This window comes from Gorilla gorilla, chromosome 4 (assembly GCF_029281585.2).
Source record: "Gorilla gorilla gorilla isolate KB3781 chromosome 4, NHGRI_mGorGor1-v2.1_pri, whole genome shotgun sequence".
In the NCBI taxonomy this organism is placed as follows: Eukaryota; Metazoa; Chordata; class Mammalia; order Primates; family Hominidae; genus Gorilla; species Gorilla gorilla.
The window spans coordinates 84,110,412-84,124,989 of record NC_073228.2 but is presented as its reverse complement, the minus strand read 5'-3'; the positions used below and the strand labels follow the sequence as shown (position 1 = coordinate 84,124,989).

The 14,578-nt window shown below is 39.7% G+C and overlaps 1 protein-coding gene across 18 annotated transcripts in view; it reads right to left on the bottom strand.

Moving 5' to 3' along the window:
- The window catches only part of NCOR1 (nuclear receptor corepressor 1), a 184,114-nt gene that overhangs the window by 22,943 nt on the left and 146,593 nt on the right, over positions 1–14,578 (bottom strand). For all 18 annotated transcript variants that reach the window (XM_055386110.2, XM_055386104.2, XM_055386116.2 and 15 more), the window contains 8 exons: positions 12,444–12,653; positions 11,829–11,978; positions 11,022–11,147; positions 7,766–7,931; positions 7,065–7,558; positions 4,152–4,280; positions 3,591–3,748; positions 3,199–3,422 (listed from right to left, as the gene is read on the bottom strand). In XM_055386110.2, the coding sequence (XP_055242085.2) occupies positions 3,199–3,422; positions 3,591–3,748; positions 4,152–4,280; positions 7,065–7,558; positions 7,766–7,931; positions 11,022–11,147; positions 11,829–11,978; positions 12,444–12,653 (1,657 nt within the window). The remainder of the gene's footprint in view (positions 1–3,198; positions 3,423–3,590; positions 3,749–4,151; positions 4,281–7,064; positions 7,559–7,765; positions 7,932–11,021; positions 11,148–11,828; positions 11,979–12,443; positions 12,654–14,578) is intronic.

Sequence of the window (14,578 nt, the reverse complement as noted above, 5' to 3'; positions counted from 1 at the left end):
GGGAGAAAAATTTTGCAAACTATGCACCTGACAAAGGTCTAATATCCAGCATGTATAAAGAGCTTAAACAAATTTACAAGAAAAAAACAACTCCATTAAAGAGCGGGTAAAGCGAGTGTGGTGTCATGTGCCTGTAATCCCAGCTACTTGGGAGGCTGAGGTGGGACAATCACCTGAGCCTGGGAGGGTTGAGGCTGCTGTGAGCCGAGACTGCGCCACTGAAATCCAGCCTGGGCAAACAGAATGAGATAAAAAAGAGAGTGGGCAAATGACATGAACAGACACTTTTCAAAAGAAGACATATATGCAGCCAAGAAGCATATGAAAAAAAAGCTCAATATCACTGATCATTAGAGAAGTGCAAATCAAGCCAGGTGCAGTGGCTCATGCCTGTAATCCCACCACTTTGGGAAGCTGAGGCGGGTAGATCAGCTGAGGTCAGGAGTTTGAGACCAGCCTGGCCAACATAGTGAAAAACCCTGTCTCTACTAAAAATACAAAAATTAACCAGATATGGCGGCAGGAGCCTTGTAATCCTAGCTACTTAGGAGGCTGAGGCAGGAGAATCACTTGAACCTGGGAGGTGGAGGTTGCAGTGAGCTAAGATCACACCATTGCACTCTAGCCTGGGCAACAGGGCAAGACTCTGTTTTAAAAACAACAAAAAAAAGAGTAAGTGCAAATCAAAACCAAAATGAGACACCATCTCACACCAGTCAGAATGGCTATTAAAAAGTGAAAAAATAACAGATCCTGGCAAGACTGTGGAGAAAATGGAACACTTATACACTGTTGGTGGGAGTGTAAATTAGTTCAACCACTGTGGAAGACACTGTGGAAATTCCTCAAAGACCTAAATGCAGAACTACCACTCAACCCAACAATCCCATTACTGAGTATATACCCAAAGGAATATAAATCATTCTATTATAAAGACACATGCATATGTATGTTCACTGTAGCACTACTGACAACAGCAAAGACATGGAATCAACCCAAATGCCCATCAGTGATTGACTGGATAAAGACAATGTGGTACATATACACCATGGAATACTATGGAGCCATGAAAAAGAATGAGCTCCTGTCCTTTTCAGGGACATGGATGGAGCTGGAGGCCATTATCCTTAGCAAACTAACGCAAGAACAGAAAACCAAATACCACGTGTTCTCACTAATAAGTGGGAGCTAAATGGTGAGAACACACGGACACATGGAAGAGACCACCACACACTAGGGCCTATTGGAGGATGGAGGGTGGGAGGAGAAGGCTCAGGAAAAAATAACTAATGGGTACCAGGCTTAATACCTGGGTGACAAAATAATCTTTACAACAAACCCCCACAACACAAGTTTACCTATATAATAAACCTGCACATGTACTCCTGAACTTAAAATGAAAGTTAAATAAATAACTAAAATGAAAATCAGTTGATGCTGTTTTCTAACACCACAGATTGTGTAAACATTTTCATCAGGAATGGACCATGACAATGCTATATAGTTTTCCATTTTTCTTTGATAATCACATTTCTTTTCTTTTTTTGGTTTTGTTTTGGCTGAAAGGGAATAAATGTGCTTTCATCTTATCCTTAAGGTTATCCAGCTGCATCTAATGACTAAGTCCGAGATTTGCTTCAAAATTATCCAGTTTGGGGGTTGGGGCAAGCGGGGATAAAAATGAAACAAAACTCGTCATACACTGATGATTACCAAAATTGGGTGAGGGATACCTAGAGGTGTATTATACTTGTTCTCTCTACTTTTGTATGTATTTGAAAACTTCCACAATAATTTTTTTTTTAAAAGAAGACCATTTAGCTTCTTATTTATATTCTTCTTTCTGCTCTTTGCTCACTTTGATGGGTTGGTAGGTAGGCTGGAGAATCACTTCTGCTACAAATTTCTCTTTTTCAGGCTCTGAGCCATGGCTTCCATTACTCTGGCTCATCTGTCCTCTATGTCTTCAGGTATTTGCCAGAATCTTTGATCTGCCCATATCTCAGTCTTGTTCTCAGCATTCTTTTTATCTTTTTTTTTGAGACGGAGTCTCGCTCTGTCACCCAGGCTGCAGTGCAATGGCATGATCTTGGGTTCAAGTGATTCTTCCGCCCAGGTTCAAGCGATTCTTCTGCCTCAGCCTCCTGAGTAGCTGGGATTACAGGCACCTGCCATCATGCCTGGTTAATTTTTTTTTTGTATTTTTGTAGAGACGGGGTTTCACCATGTTGGCCAGGTTGGTCTTGAGCTCCTGACTTCAGATGATGCACCCAGCTTGGCCTCCCAAAGTGCTGGGATTACAGGTGTGAGCCACCATGCCCGGCTTTCTCAGCATTCTTAAATTTATTTCCCTTTGTGCTTGTTAACTATAATTTAACATTTGCTAATATTTAGTCTACCACTTTGAAGCAAGAATCCTGTGTCCACTTTATTTTAACCAAACACAGAATATCAGGTAAGAAGATATGCTCTTTATCAGAGAGCCCTGGCATATAACATGTTTCCACTCATGATGCCACTATTGGCTTCCCTTTCCTTTATTTAAGGTCACCTTAAAATATATATGTGTGTGTGTATATATATATGTGTGTGTATCTATACATATATATATATAATTATTCACTGACAGAAGTCTGAGGACTAGAATAAAATATAAATGCAGAAGCAAGCAAACAAACAAAAAATACATAAACTTTTTTTTTGTAGAGATGAGATCTCACTATGTTGCCCAGGCTGGTCTCAAATTCCTGGGCTCAAGCAATCCTCCTACCTCAGCCTCCCAAAGTGCTGGCATTACAGGTATAAGCCACTATGTCTGGCCAATATCACCTTCTTAAACTTCTACTGATGCTGACCCAGTAGAAACCATTGAGACAGATAAATATGAGAGGTATTATTCGGAAGGACCACTGAAGTGTCCCCAAACCACTACCAAACTACACATTCTTCTTAACTGTCTTTACAAACCAACAAACAGAATATAATCATCTTTTGAATATACATTAAAAAGTCATAGTACCAAATGCCAAGACAGTGGACATTCTAAGAATATGCAGGGGGAAGAAAGCTCATTTACACTTTCCTGGGAATAAAGGCAAATGAACTTTAGTTGTGAGAAACAAATTCCTTATCCTGTAGATATATTCCATTTGTTTTACTGTTGGGCAATTTATATATAATTTGGAATAAAGATCATACCTTCCCCTGGATTTGTCCACAAGATTTTCTGGAGAGACCCTTGAACCAGGTCTTTGATGATGGACAGACTGAGCCTGGGATTCTGGGCTGTAACGGTTTGATGTTTTAGTCCTCACAGGTGTAGATACCAAAGCAGAAGGTGAGTTCTGGAATGTAGAAGTAGGAGGCTGCTGGGGAGTCTGCGAGGAAACTTGATTTCTAGCAAAATCTTGTGTGATAATTTGCTGTGAATGAGAAATGAAGGAAGTGGTAAAATTCATTGAGTACTTTCAAAAAAAAATAGTATTAAGAAATCTAGATATCTTTATTATAAATTTCTTTTTCTATATGAAATCTGCTTTCCCCATGATCAAAAAAGAAAAATTAACTAATAAGAATAATGAAAAACTTACACAGATGTGATCAGCAAGTGTGATCAGCCGATGGGTCCTGGGCACTTGCCCCATTCCCTCTACCTGTGAAGAAGGGGGCAGCTGTTGTTGGGGAGATGGTGATTCCTGCTGTGGTCGATAGGGATGTAATGGTCCTTCATATTGTCTGGTAGGATCATCTAGTAGAGAACACATAGATGTCTTACTCCAGGAATGTCTGTGCTTTTCACTCATGATCAAAGATTAAATATAATTCAGAAGAACACATGAAAGGATGTGGTACATAGCTCTAAACAAAGAACTTATCTTAATTTTGGAAAAAAAAATTATTCATTGAAGAAGTCTGAGGACTAGTGGAACAAAATATAAATGCAGAAGTAAGCAAACAAAATTAATGTAAACAATTTTCTGTATCATTAAAAAATAAAAAAGAATTGACAGCTGTTTCTAAAGAAGGCTCATGTAAGATTACCCTAAAACAAACAAAACAAGTTAATTCTTACTATGGTCTAGACAGATAATTAGAAGCAAATGATAAATGCAAATATGAAAACATGTAAATGGTAGCTTAAGAAGACATACTTTCCGCTTGATTTGCCTTAACAACCTCTGGCTGATAGGTCTGCAGTTTCTCCTGGGGTGGCGCAGGTGAGCTGGCAGGACTTATCACCTCAATAGCATCGCTAGGTGTTTCATACCTGTGAGAAGATACTTTAAGAAAAGAAAATCTTATTTCAAAACTAATCCTGGGAAGTTTCTAAAGTCTAAGTTCTTCACACCTGTAGCATATTTTCAATTCTGATCAACCATGTTCAAAGGTATTTCAGGTTAATGAGGGTTTTCTGAAGTTTTATGGGCTTTAAGACATGTTTTAGGCTGGGTGCAGTGGCTCATGGCTGTAATCCCAGCACTTTGGGAGGCCGAGGCAGGTGGATCACCTGAGGTCGGGGGTTTGAGACCAGCCTGACCAACGTGGAGAAACCCTGTCTCTACTAAAAAAAATACAAAATTAGTAGGGCGTGGTAGCTCATGCCTGTAATCCCAGCTACTCGGGAGGCTGAGGCCGGAGAATTGCTTGAACCTGGGAGGCGGAGGTTGTGGTGAGCTGAGATTGTGTCATTGCACTCCATCCTGGGCAACAAGAGCGAAACTCCGTCTCAAAAAAAAAAAGACATGTTTTAAAGCCCAATAATAAACACTGGAATGAGGCAGAACAGAGAACAGATTTATGATATTTTCCTGGGAGCTGGAAAAGAAATCACCAGGGAAACATTTATGGAAGAGGTTAATAAACAAATGAGGAAGTAGATCTCAATAACTGATTCCAATGATTCCAATTCTGTGGGACACTCTGTTCTTAGAAAAACGCTGAGGCTATAAAGCTGCTTCATTCACCACCATGATGGTTTTAAAGCTATGGATTATATAACACTATATAATGATTTTCTCAAATAACTGGAGTATTGCTAACAAAAGTTACTCCAAACATTAATAATTTTTTAGCACTGTGTTACATTGTGAAAATAACCAGAAATGGTAGACAATGTCTGAAGGGAAGTATATTCCCAGAAAGGGAGGATGTCAACCAACTCTGGAGGATACCCACATCAGAAAAGGACCTCCTCTAAGACACAGTTCCCAAGTAAACAGAGGGCTATGCAGTGGGGCTAACAGGCAGCTTTTCACAGTCCTGCCACGGCCTCAGAGCTGACAGTTGGGAGCAGATGTAACCGCCTGCTCAGGAACCTCTGAATTCAGAGGGCTCTTCACATCCACAAACTGCACTACAGAATCTGAGAGCACTGTCAGAGCTCCAAAGGGTGCATGGCCCTGGGCTGGACACAGATGCAGCAGGTGGGAATGAACTCTGCTCCCTAGCCACCACCTGCTCCTCTGGTACTCAACAGTCCTTCCTATCCCCACCAGGTCATGGAAACTGCAGCTACCTGGGTTCTAGTACACTTAGGAGATTGGAAACTTGATAAATGGAACAGAAATGATCATTGAGAAACTAAACTAAATCACTATATTCTAAGAAGTTTACAGTAATTTGTGACTTTTGTATCCACTGTTAACTCATCACTGTTTATGTATTCAACATCCTAAATCTGGTTACAACTTCCAATATTCACTCAGTAGAAAGTTGGAATCCAAACCATGTTCACATTGTTCTTGAAGCCTTAAGGGGCAAGACTATGGCAGTGGACTTCACCTTCAGGATGAGGAAGGCTCTCAAGAGTCAAACTGAAAACCACACTGAAGAACTGTACATAGCCTTTGGACATCATGGAATTCACTGACCAGTGATAAAAAAGATAACCACACACAGAGACATGGACATTCAGAAAAGATGAGCTTTCTATTTTCACACCTTCTGAAAATCAAATTCCTAAAGCAAGGTTTGGTTTGTGATGCAAACTGAAAAGAAATGTTTAATCCAATGATTAAGGAACCCATGTGCTATACCATTCAATAAGCCCAGGTGGGATCTCCCAGTGTGCCAGTGACTTCCCTTCAAAAGACCTATTCATACAACTATAGAATATCTCTTTCTCAGCTAGCAATTTTCTGCATGCAGAAAATCTATATTGCAGATTTTCCTAATCTCAGGTTAAAAGAAGTCTTTTGTCTACACAACACTAACTCTCTCTCTAAAAGCCTCAGCAATGCAGTAGATATGACGTAAACAAATTATAATTAAGCTAGTGGATACTCAGAGATCAAAAGAACTGCACATTGCATTCTGGAGCATGAGAAATCATTTTTTTTTTCATGATGTCTAACTCTACTGAATTTATTCAATGGAGATAACAGAAAGATGACTATATATGATTAAATTACTTCCAGTATTAGCAGATGCTTATTTAAATACTTGCTTGTTCTTTCTGCAATTCCACATAGAATTAAGGCAATAGTTTAAAAGAAAATTTAAAAAGTAACTTTTCTAGCATTTTAATGTAGACCTGTGAATTCTAACAGATTTGCAGTGTAGCCATCCTAATGACTAACCAGACTTGAACAAAATCCAACTTGCAAAAACGATGCAATATAAATACCAATCACCAATAATAGGTAGTCTCACTTTCAAAAACCTGTGTCTTAGAAAAAGGATATTAGAGGCTTTGGGGTATTGGCATAAATATAGAACCATGTCCTAGCAAATGCTTCCTGAGAAATTACACCTCAGTAGCCCAGAGCCTGGCGATATATCCATTACCTTTCAGATGCCTAAATATGTTAATAAGGTCTGCCTTCTACTTTCCAAATTTAATTACATGAATGATACAGTTTTCTTGTGGAAGATACATTGATAGGCTTATATGTAGGAAACTGGGATATTTAAATAATCATAAAAACAGCAGAAGATACATTTTTGCATTACATTTACTATCAACCGTTAGGATTTTAAAATACCATATAGTTCTACTTGACCTAAAGAATAAAGTAATTCTTTACTCAGACATCACATTGTGAAACTCGGATTGAGATACATACAGCTACTAGAAGAGTCTGAACTTTGAGAGCCACGTTCCCTCGCATCCTTGTCCGAGGCAATTTGCCGGGTGATGATCACGTCTATGAAGTTAGCTGCAGTAATGGTAGTCTTCCCTCGGGTCCTTAGCTCTTCCTCATATCTGGATTTTGGAGGAGGCCCTTTATCTTTCCCAGCCTCAGAATAAACTACTGAAGAATGAGGCTGGGGCTTGCCACTTGGAAAGGCTGAAGAAGTGTATAAACACTGAACAGATCTCTTCTCCACCTCCAGGGTTTTCTGCTCTAGCTGCTGCTGTTCACTAACTGCTGCTGACCTGCTTCTCAAATTTTCTTCTAACCTGGCAGCTTCATGCTTACTCTCTTTTGTTTTGGACACATCCATCTGGGGTGCAGAAGCTGCAGCATCCACAAGAGCAGCCAGGGCATCCGCAGCAGTGTTGTAACGGGAGGCTGGCAGGCCTTGGCTTATTGAAGGGCCCCCAGCAGGCAGTGGCCTGTAAATAAAACCAAATCACAGCTCTGTGAAGGGAAGACCATTTGCTGGGAATGTGGTGGGGAGATGGAAGGACAAACTGCAACAACAACAAAAGGCTTCATGGCATGGGCAGAAAAGCATGACTATACTTAGACTATTGCAGTCACAAATTTTAAAATGTATATGCAAGAGACATTTTTTGTCAAAGTATGTACAGGAGACTGACATGATTCGTAGCTGAGCAGTTGGATCCAAAGGTGTGATTACACTGGTTCCATTGGTTCCTTGGAAAACACTGGGTCTCTGTTGCAACATGGTCTCCTGAGTTCTTACTGAAGGGGAAGGGGAGCGAACATATCCATGACTGCCAGGTCGGCCAGGCTGTTCTGAGCCTGCAGAGGTGAAAAAGAGAAAGAAACAAAGACATAAGGAGGAAGCCAGAGACAAAAGGAAGCAATGCTTATGGATTGTTTATTTCCTAACACACCTAAACAGAAAAAAGAAAAACAAGATAAGAAACTTGATAGTCTACTTTCTGGCCTTTCCAGAAATATGTTCTAAAAGTGTCCAAATAAAGATGCAATAAAACCGCAGCAGTAACTTGAAACAAAACATCAGCCATCATTTACTGTCATTTCCATTTCTCTGATAAATTTCAATCTTGATTCCAGAAATAAAACAGCACCAACAAGAAGTACTACTACAAATCATATAAGTTCATCTTTCTCATTTTTCCTCAAACTCTAGTGTGTATATGATTTCCAAAATCTAATCAGGCACAACTTTCTAAGCATCATAATGAAAATAATATACCACTGCTATACTACGGTTTTAGACTGTTTCATTCAACCACAGTTTGCCCTGCTTCACTTCTTCACTGTCCCCTTCACAGGTGACTCTTTCTCTCAGCAAGCTCTCTCTTTTGAAATGAAATCATTCACATTATCTTCCCACAAAACACTTGGCTCCCACAATTACACTTCTACAATATTTGGTATGTTTTTGTTCACTTAACTCTAACTCTCCCATAACCAAGTCAGAGCTTGGACTTGGTAAGAACTACTTCACGCAGAGGATTTTGAACTCTCAAATCCCTCCCCAGTCACTTTCTTCTTGACCTCATCTTGTTCTGTGTCCTCAGTCCAACCTTCTAACATGCTCACTGGCTTCATAACAGCTAGCTGTTTTATGTTTTAGCACACACCCCTCTTCTCACAGACACCACCACCTCAGCCAGGCTTCTCAGCAGTTTTCTCCCTTCTAACCATTCATCAGCTTATATGAATATTTATTTTTTTAATTAAATTAAAAAATTTTTAAGAGACAGCGTCACGCTCTGTCACCCAGGATGGAGTGCAGTGACACTCCATAGCTCACTGCAGCCTCAAACTCCTGGCTTCAAGGGATCGTCCTACTTCAGCCTCCTGAGTAGCTAGGACTACAGGTGCACACCACGGCTGCTGGCTAATTTTTTATATATATATTTTAGAGACAGGGTCTCACCATGTTGCTGAGGCTGGTCTTGAATTCCTGGCCTCAAGCAATCCTCCGGCCTTGGCCTCCTGAGTAGCTGGGATTATAGGCATGAGCCACCATGCCCAGTTTATCTGAGTATTTCTATGGGATATATTCCTAGACGTGGAATTACTAGACGAAAGAGTATTTAAAATTTTTATCTCCACAGAGGCTACACCAATTTACACTGCCATTGACAACATGAGTGTCTGTTTCTGCAGAAACTCCAACACAATATTTATCAACTTTCTTACATGTCTGATGCAGAGAAATGGTATCTTTGTGCCTTAAATATAAATTTTGTTCATCAGTAGGATCACAAACATTTTAAAAATCTAGTCTCTACCAAAGTTATGTATCATTTGTATGAGGGTTTCTTAAATCAATTTTCCATGTTTTACGCAATTAACATGGAATCAATATTACAGTTCTGCCTTACAATTCATTAAAGCATTTCCTATAGTCAGATTCTTAAGTGATTTTTATTGTACACAGATAAAGATACATAGATAATCTTACTATACACAGATTATACAAGATCTTCTGGGTAAAGTAGTTATAGCTAAACGTGTTTGAGCTTTGCAACCATTGAATTATTTAACTCCTAAGAAATGATATTACTGGACCAAATATGATGACTCGCTTTTGGGCTCCTTCCATATATTGCCATTCATATTGATTTCAAAGGTTTGTTTCCTATGACAATATCAATGTGACAACCTTCTGCCACTGCGCCCTTTGGTTCTGCACCTAACTCTCTGACCATGTCTCTGCTTCCTTTTGCCCTGACCTAGATCAACTCTCCTGGTAATATCTAAAGACTGACCTACTCTTCTTTTCACGCTTTTGCCCCTTGGAAATCTCATTCAAGCCAGAGCTTCAGCTCTTGTAGGTGACTCCTAAATCAGTATCTCCAAGCTCTGTCTTTTCTTCTGAGTACCAGATCAGAGTATCTTACAATACAGACATGGTCAATGATTTGATTTAATTAAAAGAACTGAAAAGGACACATATACCATGGATAAAAAAGATTCCCCATGGACACATGAGATTAAGTATAGGCTGGGCATCCCAAATCCAAGCCAGAAATGCTCCAATATCCAAAACGTTTTAGCTGACATGACACTCAAACGCTCACTGGAGCATTTCAAACTTCATTATTTTTGGATTAGGGATGTCCAACTGGCATAATGCCAATATTCCAAAATCCGAAAAAATCCTGGTTCCAAGCATTTGAGATATTCAACCTGTATGTCTAAAATCATTATCTCTTTGCTTTCACTCATCATGCTCTATCTTTATTGCAGGCTAATCTTGTTTCTCACCTCTTTCTCACTCCCCATATCTAGTTAAGTCCCTTTGAGTCTACAGTGATATTCTTCCCAGCAGTTCTTTTCTGGCCATTCCCAGTGTAAAGTATTCCAGGCTGCCATTAGGACGCACATGAACTACTGAGAGTCTCACTGGCCTTCTGGGACCAGCCATACCCACTCTTCAGGGTTTTAATCCATCTATTCCACTCGTGTAAATGTCCCTCTGATCATGTCACCTGCCTCCTGGACACAACATTTCATTGTAATTCAAGATGCTACACAAGCTGCTAACTGTATTTTCCATTCCTCCTCTAAACTCAAGCTCAACAACACCTTTATATCTAGGAGTTTTTGCTAGGGCTGTTCTTTCAGCCTTGAAAGTTCTGTGACCAATATCTTCAGGCCCAACCGCAGTCCACTGTTTGCACCAAATAAAAATGATACCTTCATCATGAAAACATTTTTCCGTGTAAAATTCACGTTTCCACCATCTCAGCTGCTACAGCACTTTCACCTGTTTTTCACTTGGGGCCTGTAATAACGTTGTCTTAGAATTTTTGTTTCCATCAAAACTTTTTGTGCGCAGCATTAAGCACAGTGTACAAGATTACTAAGATGTGTCCAGAGAATGGAAGAGCAGTGGCTTTCACTGACCTGGCCGCAGGTAGAGGTCGGAGGAAGCTGCAGCAATCCGTTCCCGCTCCCGCTCCTTCTCCCGCTCCCGCTCCCGTTCCCGTTCCCTCTCAGCACTTGCAGCAGCTGCAAGGTGTGTTGGGTGTCCTGTAAAACATAAACCTGCAGCTTAAAGATAAAAATATCAACTGACTGAGTATATCAAACAATTCCAAAATTCTAAGTGACTGAAAATTTTTCAAAAAGCTTCAAATTCGGGATATAAGAAGTTTGTTTTGGCTGGGTGCAGTGGCTGACACCTGTAATCCCAGCACTTCGGGAGGCCAAGGCAGGTGGATCACCGGAGGCCAGGAGTTTACAACCAGCCTGGGCAACATAGTGAGACCCTGTCTCTACTAAAAACACACAAAAAATTAGCCAGGTGTGGTGGCGCGCACCTGTAATCCCAGCTACTCCAGAGGCTGAGGCACGAGAATCTCTTGAACCTGGGAGATGGAGGTTGCAGTGAGCTGAGATCACACCACTGCGCTCCAGCCTGGGCAACAGAGCCAGACTCTGCCTCCAAAACAAAAACAAAAAAAAACAAGAAAAGAGAAAAAGAAGTTTGTTTTATTAAGAGTCCTGGATAAGAACTGAAGCATAACATAAGCTTTTAAGGCATTCCTAAGGTATCTAGTGACAGCTGGCACATAAGAACTACTATTAAATGTTAAAAGTAAAACAAGAAACCAAATGAGGAAAAATTGCCCAAGATACCTTAAAAGGCTATGTTGTAAAAATGTAAACACGATGGTTCTATTAGAGAGGTGTGTAACTGTAGAATCTCACCTGGAGACATGGAAGCAGAGTTGTACGGCCTGGGAGGGAAAGTAATCTGTGTACCAGGAATATAAGTGATTCTGTCCATGGGAGGAGTGCTTGTTCCCCCTGGATGAGGCACTAAAATTGTTGGAGGCATATTGGTCAGGTCAATGATTCCTATCCAAAAGACAATACAATTTATGTTAAGTGTTATTCTAAAGGTACAGAACCATACATGACTTTGGATTTTGTCTATCTCTGTGAATCAAGGGTAATTTGTACATAATATAAATAAAAATGTTTACTATCATCATTACTTTTTAAGACATTCTTTAAAGAAGGATATTAAAGACTGTACTTCACATCAGTAACCTCAAAGTATGGGCAGATTAAAGAGAGCAAATTTGTAAGACATGGATTACAAATACTCAGCACAAGGATTTGGTTTAGTTAATTTCAGTATTCACCAAAACACCTTGTCTCAATGTATGTCTCTGGGCTAAAAAGTCTATGGGAAGAAGGATATAGTATTCTTTTCTTTCTTTCTTTCCATCATTCATTTAACAAGTATTTACTGAGTACCTAAGAAACACTAGGTAAACATAATACATTCTACGAAATCTGAAATGCAAAGACACACACCTCTCGTTGCTGGGTATGGGAGACCCAGTGGCTGCTCTCTTGGGGAGAGTCCTCTGGCCACATCTGGACGCAAGTTCACTTGCATCTGTTGTGAGGTAATGTAATCATTTAAGATTGTCTGTCTTGTGTTCTCCATTGCGTAAAGCTGATACTGACTTGGGTAACCTGGAGTTGGTGAAAGCTGTCTCTGAAACAGGTAAGCAGCCGCTGCTGATTGAGAGAATGAAAGAAAGGCACTGAGTTTTGTCCTGGCTGAAATACATTTGCTAAACACCACGTACAAAAGAGTAGAGAAAAATCACATGCTGAGCTAGTGCACATGGAACTTTTACTTAGCTACAAGGATTAAGGTGGATTTATTTTAGACCTTGATGTATTAGCAATATCAATTCTAATGTCTGAGATGTAATGGAAAAGGGGAAGGATAACAGTAGCTAAAAACTTCTCAAGTAGTTTTACTTTCAATTTTTGACATGTAACTTTATCATATTTTTACCTGGCATCTGCAAGAGTTGTGTTTGAAAATAAGATTGTTTTTATAGTACTGATCATCCAGTACAACCAACAGAAATGTATACGAAAATACTTTGTGGCAATCAGTAACTTTACTCTCCGGGGGTGAAAATGATTATAGACTATAAGCATTTAATTAGTCCATGTGTTTGGAGCAGAGATTGGCAAACTTTTGACATAAAGGGCCAAAGGGTAAATATATTTTAGGCTTTGTGGGCCATTTCGCATTTGTCACAGCTACTCAACTCTGTCACTGTAGCACAAAAAGAGCTACGGAAAAAAAGAATAAATGGTGTGGCTGTATCCTAATAAAACTTTATTTACAAACACAAGTGGCAACAGGATTTGGCCAAAAAGCTGTAGTTTTTAGCAACCCCTAGGTGAGAGAATGACACAAGACACAAGACACAAGACACAAGACACGAGGAAGGGGTAGGCGTGGGTAAAAAGTAGATAATGTCTCTCTCCTCAAAACATTATAATCCAACTCAGGCTCAAAAACAAGCAAAAGAAACCACTACAAAATGAAGACTATGATAAACACTAAATAGAAACCAGAAACATTCCATTTTGTCTGAGAACTTGAGTGACCTATTTTATATGTATATGTTCTCCCTAGAAAAACAAGTAACATGTTTTCTGGAATATTTGCTTCCCCTTCATCTAGAAGCTAGGTAAGTCTGTCAGCTGACACAATCTGGGAGACAGTGCCCTAAGTAATAGGTATTGGGCTCCTCTGAAACAGTGTTGTCAAATGACAAATAATTTGATGGCATTTACACAGCTTTTAGATAAAATATTTCCCACAGTTACTTTCCTATTATTATGAAATGTAAATAACCCTTAGAATTCTTACTTTTAAAATTTAGCATACTGATAATGAAAAATTCTTCTCTAAGGACCAAAGTGAGGCACAAGTATTCTGTGTCCTAATTTGCACCTGAAGGATACTTATTAAGCAAAGAGTTTATTTAGGCCAGAGAAGAGGTCTCAGCACAAAACACATGTGTGACTGGGCTCAGCCAATAGCGGCAAGGAAGAGCAAGGACTGCACCCTGGGAGGACAAGGTGCAGCCGGTGGTCCTGCAGATTATAACAGCCCAGCCGAGCCTCTCTGTACCAACCGATGTGACTGCTCCTCTCCCCTCCCTGTGTAAAACACAGTGCCCTCTGCCCAGCAGACTGCTCTCTAGAAACCTGCACATCTGTACCTATCAGATTCTGTCTACCAGTGTCAGTGGTGTTCTAAAGTTTCTTCCAGCTGTACTTGTTACTAGAATTATGTAACTTAATGACATAATTTGTAAATCAAGGAAGAATGAAGAGTGGTTTCTCTGAAAACTAACAGCTTTGGAAAGACTTGATACAGAAGTTGAATCAGGTGTGGACTAGACAACTTTAAAAGGCTGGAAAAAAAATCTAGAAGGATTCTGTATTTAGATTGCTTGGAAGTGTCTTTACTTGGAAGTTCTAGCTTTACTTAAAAAAAAGAATTTCTTTTATATAAGACAGTGAGACTTAATCACTTGTTCATGAAAAAGCCTTGGCCTTAGATCAGAGTTCTGGTAAATGAACATCTATTTATGCTGTAAGTTAACATGTTTAGGTATGCCTCTGTCATT